Consider the following 20,787-nt stretch of genomic DNA (forward strand, 5'->3'; position numbering starts at 1 on the left):
AAAGAGGGATGGCAAGCGGCCTTCCAACTAATGAAGATTAATCGTCCAAGTTACCGCAAAGCAAAATGCTACAGCCTCTGACTGATACAAAGTAATGCTACGCTTTGTTAAAGGTACACCGAGCGTTGCTTTCAACGGGTTAGGGCCTCCTGCTTTTTTGCACCAGCTATATGAAATAAATATTGTAAGTCTCTCTGCATGACCATGGATTTAAATTGCCTTTCACTGATCCGGATGCATGATTCCACTCTGCACCTGCTCTGTTCTGTCCCTGCAGCTCTGCGACCGAGCCATTCACTGCACCATGTACCATATTTAGCAAATGCGTGACTTTTTTCACAAGGGCATTCATCACTTAGATCATATTTGTCCTTATAACTCAGTGGAGAAAGATAATAATAGAAAGTTAATATTAGAAAGGTAATATTAGTGCTAGGATGCCTTTCAGCTGTGGTTCGGTGCTGCTGCACTGAGACAGCTTAAGGGGCTCGAGCGAGCGCTGGAATAACAAAACTGGAGCCAGTGTAACGCCATCCTCCCACAGGTTTTGTACGGGGAATTAATAACACGGCTGAGATCTGGATCAGTCGCGGTCGCACTTATCAGGAACCTAATCGGCAGAAAAACACCAAAAATGAAGTAGAGGGAGAGGGAAAGACTTTTACTTGTTTACTGGCTGCTGCACATGAACATGTTTACAGTTTTTGCTCAGTGGTTCAGGTTTGTTGGTCCCGCGGAGCACAAATGTGTGAAAAATTGAGAAAATCCTTCAGGAAGAGATCAAAAATGTGTTTGGCAAAAGGAATAAATTAACGTTCCTACCTTCCCACTTAGCGCTACATGTCCACAAGTATCTTTTTTTGCGTTGAATAGCAGTTTCAGATGACTGCATAGGTCAAACAATAACGTATGCAGCCATTAATATTGAACTTTATTTCTTATTATACACCCCAAATTAGTCCAAACACCCCATGTAGGCTGATTTGATCCATGGCATGCAGAAACCACTTGCCATCTTTTCAACAGCTAATCTGTATAAAATTGCTCAGTGGGTTTCCTTCCTTCAAACTCAAAGTGATGCCTGCTTATGACCCCCTGCTGATGCTGTTTCTGTGAAAAAAGCTCTTGACGCTAAATGGTAATTTGACACTAAATGATAATTTGACAGTAAATGATAATTGAACTCTAACAAATCTGAGCTTTTTACCTTTGCTTAATGCAAAACAATTAGGCTGTGTGAGTTTTTAAATAATTTGTGCCTTTAAAATGTTGCCTCTACAGTGTCACGGCTCATAGTTGAGTTAAGAAAATCCGCAGTGATCTGGGAGGCCACTTTGTCTTATGGGGGCGCAGTTAGACTCTATATAAACAATGGATGCATCACTGACAGAGCCGCTGAGCAAGAGTTTGAATTTTTTTAAGACACATTTTTCAGTGGTGAGCCAAACATTTTCAGTAAGTATCAGACACTAAGGGTGTATTCACACTGGGAAAGTCCGCTAGTGCACTTGCTTTGGTCCAGACCAAATAGAGTTTTGATTTTTTTTGTTTGGTGTGGTCCACTTTCATATTGCCCCTTTTGCAAGTGAACCAGCATTACGAAGCAAAACCACACGTGATCTGAGGTCATTCATTCATTGGACAGACATTATGGGGTGGAGAGAAACAGGAAGCACGAAGTTTAAACTGCGAAATATATATCATTGATATAATATGGGGCTAAAAATAATAAAAGGGCCTACATCTAACCTATAAATAAAGAGGAAAAACATCAAATTATTGTTGTTTCATATGGTCATAATGTGTAGCCTTATGTCAATGCCACGTTATGTGGCTTGTAGCCTACGATGTGAAACATCATTTTTACTGTATTTTTGGTGCTGGATGCGCGTCACGCGAGAAGAATAGGCTCAAGCTGACACTCAGCTGATTAAGCTGTGTATCAGCTGGGTCGGCGCAGTTCAGCTCCAAACTGACACGGGGATAGTATTGACGGTCCCGTACATGGGAAGCAAAATAAAAACACACACTTCTTGCGCAGCGTGAACCTGTTGGCACTGTGCGAGAGACGCTCCCCTCTCCTTCATCTGATCGCTGAACACATTCAGCATTTATATTGTTCTGGGCTCCCGGTCAAACCACAACTAATCTTCCTAATAATGGTGACAACAACACTTTCCCATAATGTGAAGCTGACGGCTATTTATTAAAAAAGAAAAGAAAGAAAAGGCACAGTACCTCCTGCATTTGGGTCGGATCGAGTCCGAACAAATTCACACCACAAACGAACTGCAGCAGAGTGCGTTTGGAAACGCATCGAGACTACCTCTTCAGCTGGGTCTCGGAGCGTTTGTTTGGTCCGCACCCGAGTGCGATTGCTGTATTCACACCTGCCTGAAAGATGCGCACCGAAGGCAGAAGTGCATCTGAGTTCGTTTCAACCGAACTAAACACGGCATGTGTGAATACACCCTAAGTCTGATCTGATTCAGATTTCCATTATACTTTTGTTCATGTGTCCCTAATATAGCTGCACAGTGCATACAGCCAAGAGTATCCTTAAAATGAATACAGTTTCATGATTGGCTTAGCCGGGAAAAGACTTGGACAATAACTCATAAAGTACACCAAGCATCTGCTCCACTGAAGAGATGAAAACATAAGATTTGTGTGTCACCTTCCTCAAATTAATACATGTGTTTTCCTCATTATTTGTTCAGCTCTGACGGGTGCTCAATTAATTATGTCATCTCAGGGATTGAGAAAGTCTCTCTTCATCTCCAGCAAGGAAAACAATTGTCTGGACCAACTGCAGAACTTTAGAGATATAATGAACCTATATGGGAAAAAAAACATGCCGAAACAACTGAACTGAACCAAACAATGAGCAGGGGTGATCGAGTGAGAAGGGGGGGGGGGGGCTTTTATGTGTCTGTGCCCAGGGGCCTGTTGTGTGTCCAATGACTCAGGGAGAATAGATTTAAACCACAGACGGAGACAGGATTTCTTTGATCCCCCTTGGCTGTAGTGTGCAGGTGTTAACTCTTCTAAGGTTCACAGGAGTGCACCTTGACGTCATTGCTACAAGATACAGTCTTGACACCCGACCATGTCCGTGTGTGTGTGCGTGCGTGTGCGCTCGCGTGCGTGTGTGTGTGAGAGAGTGTGTTGAGGCTTTCTGTGCTAATCTCTGCTGAAGGTGGCAGGTGTCTTAACCAGGCCATCACCTGGTAACCCACTCACACACTCACTCACACACGTATGCTGCCTGCCCTCTATCTCTCTCACGTCTCCTCTGTCTGACTGTAAGTAGGTTCGCGTCCAGGCTGGCTGCCGTCCAACCTGCCCAGCTGGTGAGAGAGGGAAAAGAGCAGGGCGCGGAGTGAGGCGAGGCGGCAATACAAAAAGATAGAGAGAGATTAGAGGTCACTACTGACATAGTCTGCGATGGGTGTGGAACAATACCGAGAGTGAACAGGCTGCATTTTTGATTTTATTTTCCTATAAGCATGCAAGTAGTCGAAAGGGGGGGGGGGGGGGGGGGGGTTATGTGCTAAGCTGTCCAGCCCCCTTTCCAGGTAGAGAGTTATCGGTAACACTTTACAATAAGGGTTCATTAATTAACAGATAGTTTATGCTTAGTTAATGCTACAAAGTCTTAGTTAATGCATAGTTAATGCTTATTTAGCATGTACTAACTCTTAATACTTAAATATGAACGGTCAGGTCATTTTCTAACATTATCTATGCTTAGTTAACTAATGCTTAATTAAGCATTAACTAAGCATAACAGTTAGTTAATGCTCAGTTAATCATAAATTAAGTAGTTATTAATGGTTGGTAAATGCTAAGTTCAGGCTTATTAGGCATTATCTAAGCATTAACTATCAGTTAATTAATGTAGGCTACCCTTATTGTAAAGCATTAGCGAGTTATCAACAGTGCGAGCAGCATTTGGCTCAAACGGTCCGGCTCTTATCAGCGTATAGGCCACGCTGCGAGACTAGACGCAGACACAGTGAACTATACTGCAGGCCTATTAAAATGACTTAAACTCCCAGTTAAATTCCTGCCGGATGATTATTACCCTTGTGCTGTGTTCAAATGCCTAGTCAACATGTTCTGACTTCCAGAACATCAGCTCAGCCAGGACACCCACAATATTTTAGCCATATGTTGCAACAGCAAAACACAATGAGCTCACAAGCTTGAATAAGGATATAATATAATTGGCACAGGGAGACAGGATACATTCAAATGTATTTTATTTGACTGTTTTTCAAATGAAACAATGTTTAGTGGTGAAACTGCTCACATCTGATATAGACATACAGTAGCCTCTATATAACCTTTGATACACTGGTTTTCATTTTGAGGTCTTACAATGGTTGGATTCACTGTTCTAGTCGGTGTAGGTTGTAGACACAAAACATGAGTGAGGTTAGAATGTGCACGACTACACATTCTCCCTTATTTCTTCTGTTTCCTACATGAACAGCATGATCTCAGTCTCTTTTTCAATGTATTTCTGCCCCGTCTTTTCCTTCAACGCTGTGGATGCAGTAGATGGAGGGACGGCTAGAGGAGTGGGGACTCACAGATGGTGCCGGAAAGCAGAGGGAGTATTCAAATTATTCCTCACAGTTTGAGAGCTCAGAGACGCGGCAGCAATCGAGAACATTCCCCTCCACCCCAACCCACCCTCGATAAAATCTCCCATATTAAAAAGCTCAATTAACGATTTTTTTCTTCTAAAGCAGAGCTGCATAGCCTGTAATGTATAAGGAGCTTGCAATGCGTGTGTGTTTGTGTGTGTGTTTGTGTGTGTGTGTGTATGTATGTAGTGGGCATTGTGCAGCAGCAGCAGTCGAAGCCTCTCGGGTTACTGAGGAATGCATTTGAAGTCGATCACAATGAAGCTTTCTATCACCCAGCTAGCCTGAAGGGGATCTCCAAACCGAACTGAACTGAGATGGAATAGTTAGAAAATCAAGCAAAGAAAAATCACTTTTGGGTCCCACACATCTGCCAGCTAATCCATCATGATGTGTGTGTGTGTGTGTGTGTGTGTGTGTGTGTGTGTGTGTGTGTGTGTGTGTGTGTGTGTGTGAAATCTAATTTGGTGATTCACTGTGTCTATATTACTACCTCTGCCTCCTATTGTTGTTTGACTTCCTGCATTTTAGTGGTAGCTGAGCTGCTTACACCCCATTGTTCCTACAGACGAAACACACACACGTGGTCTTTTCTGTCTCACACACACGTGCTGGTAGTTGGCACACACACACACACACACACACACACACACACACACACACACACACACACACACACACACACACACACACGTCAACCTTATTTTCTCATTGCCACTTTAACATCACACAGTTATAATCTCGGGTTCTTCTGATCTTGAAATGAAAAAATCTGGAACGAATCAGCTCCCGTAGAAAATCAGTATCCGTGAAAGTGCAGCGTTGTCAGCGCAGGTATGAAGGTCCAGGCTCTGTGGCTGTGAAACAAGCTCACACACACACACACACACACACACACATTCACTCAGAGCAGTCATAGTGTGTATGATGAAATATATAGCGCAAAACCTGATGTCAGCTTCAGATCAGGTTTCTACCTGAGTAACTGCAATTGTGGCGACACCCCTCAGAGGACGTACCTGTGTTTGCGTTGTCAGGACATGACATTACCCCAATGAAAACAGATTCCTTGTCTACTCCTGTTTTTTTTGTACTTCAATTTTATGTTTTCCTCTTCTCTCTTTTTTTTTTACACAAGTGTTCATAATTATATATTCCACGCTCCAGGATTGTTTTAAAATGACTCCAACAGGCACCACATGTCTTACAATGGCAGTGCTTCATACGTTGCCAGGAACCAGGATTGCATTCACTCCGCAGCTCCAACAAAATATGGTTGTCGTCTTACAGTTTCCTTTTATAACGAGTGGGAACAAAATGCAGTGGTGGATGGGAAATTGAGGGCAACATACAGATGATTTTGGCCCCAGGTTATGCGTGCGGTGTGGGGGGGGAGAAGGTTGCGTCTCGTTGTGGTTAGTTAGCTATGTGGCGCAGGCTGTTTATAGCTCCTGAAACTGAGGCAAAATGCAGAGTTGGCCCTATTCGAGTCCCCCCCAAAATCACGTAAAAACACAAACACACGGATAGGTCTGAGGGGCATTCGTCTGTGTGTGCATGTAAACCAACCTCAAACAAAACCTGCGATTATAGCCGTTCAGATACACACACACATGCACACTGTAATTACATAGGCCTACAGTGACGCACCACTGCCCACCATACCGAACAGAATTCACACGTATAATATCGGCTCATAAATTAAACATGCCGAGGCAGAGGTTGATTACATATTACCGTTAAAGGTTAGACTAAACATAGATGATGCACATTTAAACATATGCACCAGCTCCAAAACCTGGAAATAGGCTTGACTAGCCATTGCAGCTAAGGCATGTCCTGGAGGTTGTTGTGTGTTTAGGGGGCTTGTAAAAAAGGGGCCCTTGGGGGTGGGCTCTGGTGCTGCCTTGGGGGCAGGGTGGGTGTGTGTGTGTGTGTGTGTGTGTGTGTTTATTCAAGTATGTGCATGTGTGTTTTTTGGAGTCAGGCTGAATTTTGGAGGCTAGCCCCAAGATAAGAAACAGAGTTTAAGATGAAAGGAAAATGGGGCGACGACAGGGATACACTGACACAGAGTTTGTTGAGACGAAGGGAGGCAGGGACAGATGGGGGAGGGTGTGTGGGAGGACTGTTTTGATGTTGGTTTTTAAGAGTTGTTTATTTTACGTTATGTAACACCTTCGCTAATGTAGTCCTAGCTCTTATACTTGCGTGTGTGAGAGAGAGAGAGCGTCTGTGTGTGTGTGTGTGTGTGTGTGTGTGTGTGTGTGTGTGTGTGTGTGCGTGTGTGTGTGTGTCTGGTAGCTCCTCACTGGGAGATGGGAATTTCTGTTAAAGGCAAAGGTTGCCCATAGCAACGGCCTTTATTGTAAATCAGATCCTTGGAATAAAACACACACACACACACACACACACATATTGGCACCAAGCCTGCACTGGAACGTCTTTCCAGTTCTTTTCGGCACTTTCAGGGTTTGAGATCGCCAGGCCTTCACACACGCATTTTAGTGTACAGCACATACACACACACTCAGCCTTCCACTTTGTCGAGCCCATATCCTTGGTGCGTCAAGCTCCAAATAACTTCAAGTCAATTTCATTTTCAGGAGGTGCATATAGCGTTTCAGCTCCACCTCATGCTGAAATGCGATGGACTGAGATGCTCGGGTTTCTAGATACCATTATGCTTTTATTGGCTTTTAAAGGCATCAGGTTTCCTATGTCTGGAGCCGGGGAGGAGCCTCGGCTGTGTGTGTGTGTGTGTGTACACAATTAGTATCACACAGGGTAGCAAAGGCCCAGCTCTATAGGGCCTCAGGATGGGCTTAAGATCGCAGAGGAGATAAGTTTGTTTTGGTCACATTTTGAGCAGCGAACTGACTGTTTTCCATTTTCCACTGGGGGCCTTTGTTTTTGGCATCTTTTTACTACTGCACGAGCTGAATCTTGGTACAAAATGTGGCAAAGTATTCAGCTCCTTTACTGAGAGAAAAGTAGCAGCAGCAGCACACTTTACAAAGTTCTGCATTCAAAGTTTGACGTGCGTAAAGACACAGAAGTATCATCATCAAAATGTACCCAAAGTTGCTTCAATTAATATTGTGGTAGACAACTTGTTTGTAAACGGGGTCAGTCAAAGTGATGAACCCAGTTTCCCTCTGCTCTTGGGAGAGTTTTAGCATCTTTTAGCTCATTGTTGACTATCTAGTGACACAAGGAAGCATTTAGCAACTACAGAAACAAATATTTCCTTTCAGGAGTTGGTGGAGACCAAATCTGAAATAAAAGAAAGTGAAAATTCGATTTTATATTATCGTGTGGCCAGAAATACAACTTCACATCATCTTTTAAGTACCTCAAAATTGCAGTTAAGTAAAGTACTTGAGTAATAGTTCGTAAATTATAGCAATGACTATAATATTTACAAACATAATTTAATATATTGTTAGAAATCAGAAAAAAAATCAGAGACACAGTGTATTTCTGAATGAATACACTGTGCATTGTATTTTGTAAAAGCCACACTTTTGTGGAGCATGACCAGTTCCAGGATACTTTAAAATCTGTTTTGAACCTGTCTCCTGTGGTATGTAGTGTAGCCTATGTGAAATGTATCTTTGCGCTGCAGTATGGGCAGTGTCTCTTTTAAGTGCATGAATTTGATAGCAGTGTGAGATGACCCTGTGTGATGGGTGAGTGCTTAACTGTTTGTCCAAACATCGCGGCGATGTGGGTATTGAGGTCAAGAAAAAGGAGAAAGAGATGAATGAATGGAGTGGAGGGATCGGCCTCACAGTGACCGGAGGCTGAGGTCAGTCACTTCAGAGTTTCAACCCCCCCACCAACGATCAGTGACTAATCTCTCTTACCTGACCCTGACAGAGGTCACAAGGGACATTTCGGTTTCTCCTCACGGACGTACATGAAACAGCCCTGGATTATAGTGCAGCGATCAGCAGGGTGGGGTGCTGTGAAATGATCTATGAGAGACGCTTACAGGCACGTTGCAGGGCTACAAAAACTCCAAATATGCAGCAGATATGCAAAAGAGATGGCGATTTCAAGCTGCTCAAATTCCACACAAAACAGTACAGAGACATCAACATTGATGGTGGATTAGCTTGTTAAGGCCAGGACACACCAGTCCGACTTGTTTCTACTTGTTCCGACTACGCAAAAAATGGGGTCGGCCGTTTCAGGAAGCTCCAGGCTTCCCGTCGCGGCCAGAGAACACACCAAACTGACTGCTGACTTTCCGTACGCTCTGTTGCTTGCGCGGGACGTAATGTCTCCATAACAGCAGGCGGCGCTAATCTGTATTGTGGCCCGAAAATATACGAAAGCCGGAAATGATGGGACGGCTCTCTAGACCATAAACATAGATAGAAATACGTATTTATATTTATGGACCGTAAGAGCACAATTTTTAGCAGAGAGTGTCGAGCATGGTGTCGAGCAGTCAACAAGGGTTGATGCATGTGAGTACTCGCTGAACGAAACAAACAAACACATTAAAACGATGGCTAGCTGTTGTTAGCTGTTTGTGCTACCCGCCTCACTTCCGGGCTTCACTGATTCGCTAGCCCTCCACCAATCAAATTGCTCCAAATGAAAGACGGTCGGCTGCCGATTGAACATGTTCAATCGGCTCAAAACAAGCCCGACGACCTCTATGTCGGCCGACGTCACGGCACACACCAAACAGATTCGTCTCCCGACCCCCTATCGACTCAACGACGGCGATTTTCGGGCTGGTGTGTCCTGGCCTTTAAAGTTCTTTATAAAGCAAAAGAAGTTGATTGTTACAGCTTCTTGGATGAGAGGATCTGCTTCTTTTCTCAGTTATTCTCAGACAACGGAACATTTTTAGAGTTTTGGACTGTCGGCTGGATAAAATGAGCAATTTACAGATATTAGCGTATGCTCTGGGAAATTGTGACAGGCCCCTTTAGCTACACTAGCTCAAACTAACTAATGAATGGGGTTATTCAGTAGGCCCACGCCTAACATTCTCCCGGTGAAGCTACTTAAATGTGAGGATTGGGTGTTTTCCTCTGCCTTGTCTTATATAATTGGAAACTGAATGTCTTTGGGTTTTATAACGTTGGGGGAGCGAAATTAGGCATTTGAAGGCCTTTTGCACTGGGAATGTGAATTGAGCATTTTTCACTATTTTGCAGGGGTTTTTAACGTCTAAGGATATGTTAATAAGTCAAGGCAGGTTGAGTTCAAATGTGAACTGCTTCTGCATGCTACTTTACAGGCTGAGCATCACTCGTAGCTGACGTGTGAATGAAAACCCCCTCTTCTGCTTTTAAGGCTTTGATGTTTCTCGGCCAAGATCCAAGCTTTAGATCCACTCTTTAACTATGCTCCTCGGCAGAGTCCACACAAACAGACAGATGTTACCCCCGTCCACCATGACTCCGCCTGCATCTCCTCATAGATCTGTCTGTGTGTGTGTGTGTGTGTGTGTGTGTGTGTGTGTGTGTGTGTGTGTGTGTGTGTGTGTGTGTGTGTGTGTGCATGTAATCTGGCAAAGTGGGTGCTCTTTTTAAATGACATGACAAACAGCTCAGTGGCTCATGATGAATATCTCTAATCTGTCCTCTGTGTCCCCCCCCTCCCACATCTGTGTCTCTCAGGGACAGTCGCCCTCTATCGATGATGAAGGCTCGACGAGAGACGAGTTCTACGACGACGAGGACCTTTACTCAGGCTCCGGCTCTGGCTGTAAGTTTGTGTATGTGGTGTGTGTGTGTGTATGTGGTGTGTGTGTGTGTGTGTGTGTGTGTGAGAGAGGTAACGCGCTCACGCTCTGGTTCTCTCAAACTCGACAGCTGCTGGGTTTCAATCTGCTGACCCTGAAGACCCTCGCCCCCCCCCCCCTTCCCTGTCCTCCACTCACGGCTGCTCTGTTCCCCGGATTCACACAGGCACACAAAAGAAACACAGGCACACAATCAAACAATACAGACAGGAGGACACAGAATGACACAGATTTATTGAAAGGACACCTTTAACACACACACAGACACACCCTTTGCAAACAAGCAGTCACTCCAGGCTCCAGATCTTATTTGCTTTAATCAGGTTTACAGTCCACACAGATTAGGCCATGCTGTGTGCACCTACAGTATATCTGCAAGCGCCTGTCTGCGGTTTGAGCGTGCTGGCTGTCCGTGTGCGTAGGAATTACCTACTTAACGTAAGTCACGTTGGGTGTAATTTGGGACTGATTCTCTGATCTGGCTGTCAGAAGCCCAAGCGTGGCTCTCCTTATTAAGCATGACTCATTGGAGGGCTGCCCCCTCGGTTCAGGCCCCTGCGCTAGTGGAAAGCGCATCAAAAATAAATTACAATTCAGAGCAATGGAGTGCGGCACAGTCAGGCACCCCCTGTGGCCGAAAAACAGCAGCCCCGGCAAATTGCTTTATCTCAAACTGTGATGGAGAGGCCGCCTGATTCCGTGGGGAAAGCTCGTTTTCGACAGACGGATGTGCATTTTGCCTCGGAACGTGGCATTTTCGTGGCGTCTGACGAGTTTTAACAGAGGCTGCATTGTTAGAGTCCACTTTTCTATATTTTCTCCAGCTCCTCGGTCCGCCTTCATGTCTTTGTGCCTGTAAATTCAATTTGTTTCTCTTTTAACCCGGGGAGCTTCACTGCTATAACAAAATGAAAGGTGGTATAATACCATTAGGAGATTTAAAAGGAAAAATGAATCAGTCAGCACCATCATCTCTGGTCTCTTTTCTTCTCTTTTCATCTCTTCTCCTCTCAGTCCACGTCCACATTAAGCCAGCTAATTTTGAAAACCGGTTTATGTGCATCAGCTTCTGCTTTTTCATCCACTCAAACAGAAATCAATTTAATCTCTTTCTTCAGCATTTGATCACGAGAGGGACAAGCAGCCTGGTATCAGTTGAATAAACGTCCCTTCTTCACCCTTCCGCTCTTCGTGTTTCCACACAGCGCAACACCAAATTAACTCTTGTTGTTCTTAATTAACATAATATTTTCCCGTTTCTGTTGTCTGACTGCTAAACGAGCAGAAAATAGCCTTTTGATTGCGACTCTGATTGCTGTGCCAAGTCGTCAATGAAAAAATCACTGCTTTATGATCCTGAAGTCATTTGGCAAAAACAAACATGGTGGTGCTGTGTGATTGGCTGTGTTGGCATTTCAAATCTGCGGGAGGGAATCACAGGGAGGGAACACTCCCTTTGATTTTACCCGTAAAGGTCAGTCGTGGGGAGCAGTCGGACTGCGTCGTTTCATGTGTTCTGTTGATCTGGGGGTGAGATTTTTCAAGCGTGAATTTTTTTTGGCATAACTATGTCATAGACATAGTTACGAACAATGGCCAATGGCGAAAAAACACACTTACAATGTGTAGTGCACTATTCTTTCTAAAGGCCAGGACACACCAGTCCGACTACCCGAAAATGGAGACTGCCGATTCAGGGAGCTCCAGTCTTCCCGTCGCAGCCGAAAAAGTGCAAAGAACACACCAAACCGACTGCTGACTTTCCGTACGCTCTGCGCTTGCGCGGGGCGTAATGTCTCCATAACAGCAGGCGGCGCTAATCTGTATTGTGGCCCGAAAAAATACGGAAGCTGGAAATGATGGGACGGCTCTAGACCATAAACATAGATAGAAATACGTATTTATATGTATGGACCATAAAGAGCACCATTTTTAGCAGAGAGTGTCGAGCATGGTGTCGAGCAGTCAACAAGGGTTGATGCATGTGAGTACTCGCTGAACGAAACAAACAAACAAACAAACACATTAAAACGATGGCTAACTGTTGTTAGCTGTTTGTGCTACCTGCCTCACTTCCGGGCTTCACTGATTCGCTAGCCCTCCACAATTCAAATTGCTCCAACTGAAAGACTGCCCAAAAGAAGCCCGACGACATCTACAACGACCGATTTCACGGCACACACCAAACAGATTTGTGTCCCCGCCCCCTCCCGACTCTACGACGGCGATTATCGGGCCGGTGTGTCCTGGCCTTAATACAGTGAGAAGATTAACCACGTTATCCCATTCCTTAGAAATCCCCAAAATGAAGTGAAAAGGCCATGGCATACTTTCTACTAACAGAAACACAGCGCAGTGTGTCACATTTTTCAAAATCCAAAAGAAATATAGTTGTGAAACACTACACCTGTCATTGACTTTAGAGTGTCTCAAAGCTCAATATACGGCTCAGTAGAATAAATGATTGGGAGTAGTAGGCTAAATGAGGGAGTAGTAAATGAGTTTCCATGGGATTGATTTCAAACCCAGCCATAGTCTCAGGTTATTATTTACTGTTTGTGTGTGAGTGAGTGTTTGGGCGGGCGGGTTGAGTGATAAATCAGATGTGTGACTCTGAGAGACGAGTAGGCTATGTTTGAATTTGTTTTATTATCTTCTGCTTGTTGTTGTTTGATTCAGTCATTGTTCTAATTTCCTAAATCTCTCCCCACCAGTTCCTGAGATCAGTGTGAGGCCGACATCGGCGGGTGTGTTCTTCACCACAGAGGAGCCCCTCCTCCTCTCCACCACCCAGGCCACTGGCCCCGCCCCTTCTGCCTCACCTGCCGCAGAGCCCAGCCCCAGCCCCGAGGACCCCACAGCCACCCCACTGCCCACCGAGGCTGATGGAGAGAGTGGCATCTTCTGGGATAGAGAGAAAGAGATGGAGAAGGAGCGAGAGAAAGAGGAAGAGAGGCAGAGAGAACTGGAGAAAGAGCAAGAGAAGGAGAGACAGCTGGAGAGGGAGAGAGAGAGGGAGCGAGAGAGGGAGCGGGTGCGAGAGATGGAGAGAGAGAAGGAGAAGGAGAGGGAGCGAGAGAGGGAACGTGAAAGGGAGCGAGAGAAAGAGAGAGAGAGGCAGAGACTGCGTGAGCTGGAAAGAGAGAGAGAGCTGGAGCGAATCAGGGCGGCTGCCGCCCAGACCACCGCCATCCCCGTGGTGACCACCGACCAGGCTATCGGCACATCGGAGAGTGCACTACCTTCTGCTGCTACTGATGACCTGAGCACCACAGAAGAAGAAGAGGAGGTCTACCTGTCCCCTGAGCCCACATCCTTTTCCCCTGGATTCGACATGGAATCCACCACAGAGGAAGACGAGACCACCACAGCAGAAACTACTTCCGAGCCGACGACAGCTGAACCCACCACGACTGTCATTAAGACCAGGGTCCCCTTCAGGCCCAGAGTCCCCATGACAACAGCCACTCGGGCATGGCCAACAGACAGAACCACACGCCCACAGCAGCCCACAACTACACAGGTGAGATTCAAAATGATAGCCAATCACATCATTATGTTTGGTGTCAAGGTCCGTCCCATAAGAAAAGCCCAAACTCAGCACAGCAGTTTTTTTTTATTTATTTCTTACTTTGGACAGAATCATGCTAGCTGTTTCCCTTCATCTGAAGTCTTTATTTTAAGATAGCAATGGTCTCATTGCCCCGGGTCTCCATGCTCCGTGCTTTATGTGCAGACTTGAGAGTTGTATCTGTCTTATTGTCTTACGCTCAATTAGAAATGATCTAAGTTTATTTTACAAAAATATCCAAAAAAAAAATGTATCAGAGAAATATAACATTTGGAATTAATAAGGCTGGTTTTATTCTATATTTTTGGAAACAGCAAAACCTACAACTTAAAACGTTCACTACTGAACATTTTCAAACTTACCCTGAGTGTGAAACTCAACTATCAATAGTCTCTAAATACAGATCACAGATGAATAGGTTTATGAGAAAACTTCCCTCAACCATTAATATTTGGTTTCAATTTCCTGAAACAGCTGGGCACTGTTGTATTAGGCAAATGTTACTCAAACAGAAATAAATGGTGTATTTGTTGTGAACTATTCCCAGCTGTATATCATTACACATTTGGTACGCATCAACTCATACTAACTACAGTGCCTGTGTTCATGGTAATGACAGAACAGTGCAATAGTGGTGCTAACTTATGTGTTTTTAAGAGTTTTGGAGCAGAGAAATAACCTCTCAAGAATTAACTTCATCTCGGTTTAGCTCATTTAAAGGGTCAATTCATTGTTCATTTTATTGATAACCAGAAAATTATAGAATATTTTTGCATACAAGAAAACAGATTTACAAGAACTCTTGCACAAATAAAATGCAGTCTAAATTAGCTGGAAATGATAACGTATACTCTATGTACTAACTTTTTCCATACTTTGTTGTTTGTACTAATGGTCTCATTTTGGTCAGCACCAATACACTTTTGAAGTTTGATACCCAACCCTTCGTCTGACTGCCTCTTTAACACTGACAGTTTAATTATTTACTGACCACAGTCATTCCTATGACTGGTGTGCTTCTGTACATTGCAGCAGTCCTGCATTAGAGCATGATGATGCATTTGGATTGGTTTGGTTTTTCCACATTGTATTTAAGTTGCCAGATTTCATGAAGTGTGTATGTGGGTTGGAACAATATGCAACTTTCCTCCGATCGGAACATACAGAGGCTCATTGTTTCGCAGGCGAAACGTGTGCCATGGAAAGTTCTGTGTTTGTGTTGGTTTTGGATACGTTTCAGTGCAGCAGCTCCATGGAACAAACGTGATTACATCTGAGTACATTTCCTGTCGTCAGTCTCACTTTTCTCTTTCTCTTTCTCTCTCTATCTCTCTCTCTCTCTCTCTCTCTCTCTCTGTCTCAGGAGAGCATCAATGAAGTGGGTGCTGCAGGGCCAAGTGGAGATTTTGAGATCCGCAATGATCTTGGCCGAGGCGTGTTGCCAGTGGACCCTGATCTCATTGGCAACACGGTGGACACAGGAAGCTCTGCTGCCCAGCTGCCACAGAAGAACATCCTGGAGAGAAAAGAAGTCTTGATAGGTAGGAACATCTGTTAGGACAGTTAATATTAATTCATTAAACAAATTGTTCATTTTACGTCATGTATTTGTCCTGGTCATCCAGTTTGTCCTTGTCTGTGTCATCTCATCCGTCTGCTTTGAGTGTCACCTCTTAGGTCAACAGATCACATTTCCCCGTTGCCTCCTGTATACTTTCCCTGCTCTTTGGGAGCTGCTGACATAAACTGGCATTACCTTGCATTATATGAAATGTGCACATTCATCAACATAAGTGTATGTGCTCCTTAGCCCCATTTGACCTGTTGAGAACAAGCAATCCTCTTCTCGGGTCATCCAACCCCTCCTTGTCTACCCTATTTTTCTAATAATTTTCCCTCTGGGTGAATCCAATTTTGTTTCAAGTGCCCCCCTCTCCTCATCCCCCCCCCACACCTCCCCCCCCAAATAGCTGTTGTAGAAAGTGAAGGAGCAGCCAACTTGTCTGACCTGACTGGCTCTCTGTCTCTCCTTCAGCTATTCTGATTGGTGGACTGCTGGCGGTGGTTTTTGCTGATTTCGTGGTCCCCGGTAAAGAGCAGGAGGCAACAGATTTTAGAATAGAGTGTCTCTATGATATAACCACATGTCAGGCTCATCCATTCATATATAGTGCTGTACATGTGCACATGTTACTTTCATCTTTGGGAGTAACATGTTAAATAGAAACGAGACATGCAGTGATTTATCTTTACCATCTTCTCATACTGATTCAGAGCTGAGGAGAATAGCGTTTCATTGCCAAAGTTATGACAAAAATCATTTCAGTACATCAAGTTGCAAAAGCAGTTTTTGTAATAAAATATAGAGATAATATGCCCCATCCAAATATTTCAGATCATATGGTACTTTAACTGCAGGTATAATGCTTACCAAGTTTACCATCTTAGTTTAGCGTTTACACATGCTAATATTTGCTCATTAGCATTAAAAACAGTTTGTGAGTCAGTACAGCTGAGGCTGATGGGAGTGTCATTAGATTTTACTTGATGATGGCGCTAGCTGAAATGCAATGAGATGTAAGAACTGTATCCTGAGGGAGGCATTGATGTCTGCACCAAATTTCATGGCAATCTCTCCAATAGTTACCCAGACCTATATGTCTGGACCAAAGTGATGGACTGACCGATCGTCAGTGATTGTGAAAAGATGTGATATTATGAAAAGTAGCTCAATGTGTCTTCTTGATAAGAAAACTAATGGGGCTTTGAAAGGATTCAGTTAGTATTTTCTCAAGTTCAATATCACATTTGTCTTCAACAGTAAAACCAGGGATGGTAAAAGGAAATATCTATGCAGAGTAATACAAAGACTGCATCATTTAAAATGTAACTAATGTCAGTTTTTTATAATACTTAATTACAAGAAATGTTCGGTGAAAAGTCAAGAGTGATGAACACATTTGCAGTGGCATTGCATGGTGAAAGGTGCCGTTACTTCAAATGCCCCAGCCTATTGACTATATTGATTGAAGTAAACAGCTTCCACACACCGAATGGAAACGAAGTGTCCATCAAGCATTTTGGAAAATTGTTTTTTTTAATCTATTTCACACCAATTAGTTTAACAAAGGAAAGCTTTTTCCTTTTCCCCGTTTGATAATCACACATTATTCTGTCGTATACAGCACAAGTTCATTAGCGATATGTGCATAGGAAGGTGAAAAAAGCAGCGCCCGCCCCATCAAGCTAAGAGCTATGTATGTAGCACTGCAGGGCTGCAGTTTAGCACAAAACTGTTGGCAACACATGACTTATGTTGGCACATTCAGGCTCATCAGTCTTCACTTAGCAGCTTAGCTGATAGTAATGCTGCAGTAGCTTTGAGTGTTTGAAGCGGCGCATGTTCTTAGTGATGTAGTCTGCTGCAGGACGTGACAGTGGCTCTTATGGTGTTTTAGTGCTGCTTTATGTGTTTTTCTTAGGATCAGATCTGTAACATTCTGGAGGGTTTTTAAGATATTTATCCACCCTATCTTTTTGTCTTTCTCCAGCGGTGATAGTGGGAGGAGTAGTGGGCGCCTTGTTTGCCGCCTTCCTGGTGATGTTGCTGGTGTACAGGATGAAGAAGAAGGACGAGGGCAGCTACACCCTGGAAGAACCTAAACAGGCCACGGTCACCTACCAGAAACCAGACAAGCAGGAGGAGTTTTACGCATAACACGCGTATGCCAGAGAGACGCACCGCACACCGAGGGAGAGAGAAAGAGCGAGAGAGAGAAGAGAGATACTCTATGCCCCCTTCCTCCTCTTCCTCCTCCTCCTCCTCCTCTTCTTCTTCTTCTTTGTAGCTTCCCCCTTCATCTGCTTGCCTCTCCTCATCCCTCTCTCCTCTCGTCTCCCAAAACACTTGAGAGCGCCTTATCTCTCTGCGGACTCTGAACTTTTTTTCCCAATGAAAACGAAAAAAGAGGACTAATAAAAAAAAAAAGGAAAAAAAAATCCAAATATATTCTGAAAAAAGTAACACATACACACAAGATGTTTTTAAAGTAAATGTTGTTATTAATATTCTGCAGATTCTCTTGTTCTGTATGTAATGATATGATTATTTTGTAAAAAAAAAAAGAAGAAAAAGAAGAAAAAAGCAAACAGACAAAACACTAGCTCTTAACCTGTGTTTTCCAGCACAAAAAAGGTTCTCCTCTGGGTTTATTGAGCAAATCAAAAGGAGAGCAGAGCAGAGGAGACGGGCAGAGCGAGACACAAAAGAAAAAGAGAGGGGTGGGCTCGACTCACCCCTCACCCCCACTGAAAATAATAAACCCACAACAACACAGAGATCGCCTGGTTGGCCGCACACAGCCCAGGGTCAAAGGTGAGAGGAAAGGTCTCTTTTGTGCCTTCTGTCCCTCTGGTGCTTAAAGACGCATATGCACAACCATGCAGACACATACACACATGCTTACGGAACACACACACACGCACATGCACACACAGAATTGAATCTGCTTGAAGGTGGATCTGACCTCTCTCTCTGTGCTCGGCCAACCAGTAAACAGGGATCAACCCCTCGATGTGTTGAGGAGCCGCTGTGGAAACATGGTTGCAAATATAGGTTCACTCGCCCTCACACCGAGCCGGCGGCCCGTCTGCTCCTCCAAGGTGTACAAAGACTAGTTACGGATAGTAATAATAACCGATAATATATCATTGTTTTGGGCTGGATGGTGAATAATAATAATGCCATAATAATAATAATGATAATAATATTGATAATAATAATACTTCAACAGGAGGATGTGTATTTAGCAGTTTAAAAAAAAAGTTTATATGTAAATATCAGCGTATCCTTTCTGGCCTCACTAACCATCTGCATGATCATGAAGAGTTTTTATTCATCACCTCCGTCATCACTTTAGATGAGCTGTGCTCTCGTCAGCCACATGCACGCGCGCAGAAACACACACAAACACAGACACACACACACATAGACATGCAGACATGTAACTTGCTGTGCATTTAAACACACCACACAGACTTGAAATAAGCTGTAAATCATGTCATATCACATATCAAATCCATCATCATCCTCATCGTCATTGTGATAGTCATCACTTGTGATGCGAGCGAGATCAGGTGGTTTTCAATATTGATTAGTAATGGATCAGTTTGCTGGTTGGTTTAGAGTTTGGTTTGTTTGTGTAAAAGCACAACTTCATGTCCAATCATCATATCATCCGATTCCCCCACCCCCCAACACACAAACACCTTTTGCATGTCACTTTTCTTTTACCGCTCCACCATTGAATCTCTGTGAAGCGTGTGGAACCCACACAGGAAGTGGCTCCCACTTGCACTAAGTCAGTCAAGATCACAACTTTTGTCATTAATGCTTTGGTTATGAGAAGAACGTTAGTGTTTATGGGGTCAACTTAAACCTGCTGCTGGACTCTTTTTTGGGGGGGAGGGACAATGGGGGAGAAAAGGGGGATTCAGTTTTGGGAAAGGGAAGGGGATTGTGTGGAGACAGGAGAGCTGTGCTTCTATCTAAGAGATTGTAACAATAACCACACCAGTGCGACTGGGCTAGTAGCTTCTATTATACTCAGTACTGTAGAACAAAAATGCATGGGAGTCAAATTATATACTAGTCTGGGTGTGTGTGGATGCCTGTGTGTGTGCGCGTGTGTTTCTGTATGTTAAAAAGAAAAAGAGGGGTGAGTTAAAGTTGGAATGTACTGGTCGAGTCTGTGTTTACCTATTCCAGCAGTTCTCACGCTCTTCCACAGACAGGTAACACACACCTTCCACTCCATGTGTGTGTATGTGTCTGTGTGTTTGTGTATGTCACCTGCCCCTTCACCAGTATGAGAAAATGTGTGTGTCTACACCTCATCTAAAACCGCCACCTGTGTGTGTGTGTGTGTGTGTGTGTGTGTGTGTGTGTGTGTGTGTGTGTGTGTGTGTGAGTGAGTGAGTGAGTGCTTCTCCTTGGTATTTCACAGCAGACACTTGTGTACACTGACTAGCCTGTCTGAGTGTGTGTGTGTCTGAGTGTGTTTAGTCTGTTCACTGCTGAACGAGGGGCAGCTGGTCCCCCTCACAGTGGCTTTCACACACACTGACTGTCTTTTCACTGTCTTGACTGTCTGCCTGTCTGTCTCTCTGCCGCAGGACAGACGTACAGACAAACACGCCACTTTCTCACAGGCAGGAATGTTCTTAACACGTACTGTCTTTTCTAAAGTGACTGTAAAAGTGTAAACATGTGTGTTTGTACCCATCTAAGCCTGCGTAGCCAAATAAGATGTGTGTGTGTGTGTGTGTGTGTGTGTGTGTGTGTGTGTGAGCGAGCGAGCGAGAGAGGGAGTGAATTTGTGTGTGTGTGTGTGTGTGTATGTGAAGCCCAATGGAGGCGACACTACTCTATGTTTGCTGTTCCCATTCCTGTTTTTATACATTTGCATTTTTTTAAGGCTGAGTTTCTGTCATTGGCTGAGTGAGCGAGAGGAGGCAGATCCTCCACGCCACGGCCCTGTCACTAATCTGCCACTCTGTTCCAAATAAAAAACCTGATTGGGTAAATCTGTCCTTTTTTTGTCTTTTTTATAATACAAATGGATCAGTCAAGACAACTGTAATTTTCCATTCTGTTGTTGGAGTTCAGACTCTCTTCAATAACAGGATAGCAATAACTGGGTTTGAACTGAATAAGGCTAATAACACAACAAGGAACAATCACATGACAATTTGCACACAACACTTTTTGGGATATTTTTAATAATCAGTGG

General features: G+C 44.0%; 1 protein-coding gene across 1 annotated transcript in view; it reads left to right on the forward strand.

Moving 5' to 3' along the window:
- The window catches only part of sdc3 (syndecan 3), a 36,420-nt gene extending 15,845 nt beyond the window's left edge, over positions 1-20,575 (forward strand). Inside the window, exons 2-5 of the mRNA XM_080044822.1 lie at positions 10,301-10,388; positions 13,140-13,948; positions 15,360-15,537; positions 17,548-20,575. Coding sequence (XP_079900948.1) covers positions 10,301-10,388; positions 13,140-13,948; positions 15,360-15,537; positions 17,548-17,714 — 1,242 coding nt within the window. The 3' untranslated portion in view covers positions 17,715-20,575. The remainder of the gene's footprint in view (positions 1-10,300; positions 10,389-13,139; positions 13,949-15,359; positions 15,538-17,547) is intronic.
- The last annotated feature ends 212 nt before the right edge of the window (positions 20,576-20,787 follow it).

Source organism: Ammodytes marinus (genome assembly GCF_949987685.1).
Source record: "Ammodytes marinus genome assembly, chromosome: 17".
NCBI lineage: Eukaryota > Metazoa > Chordata > Actinopteri > Uranoscopiformes > Ammodytidae > Ammodytes > Ammodytes marinus.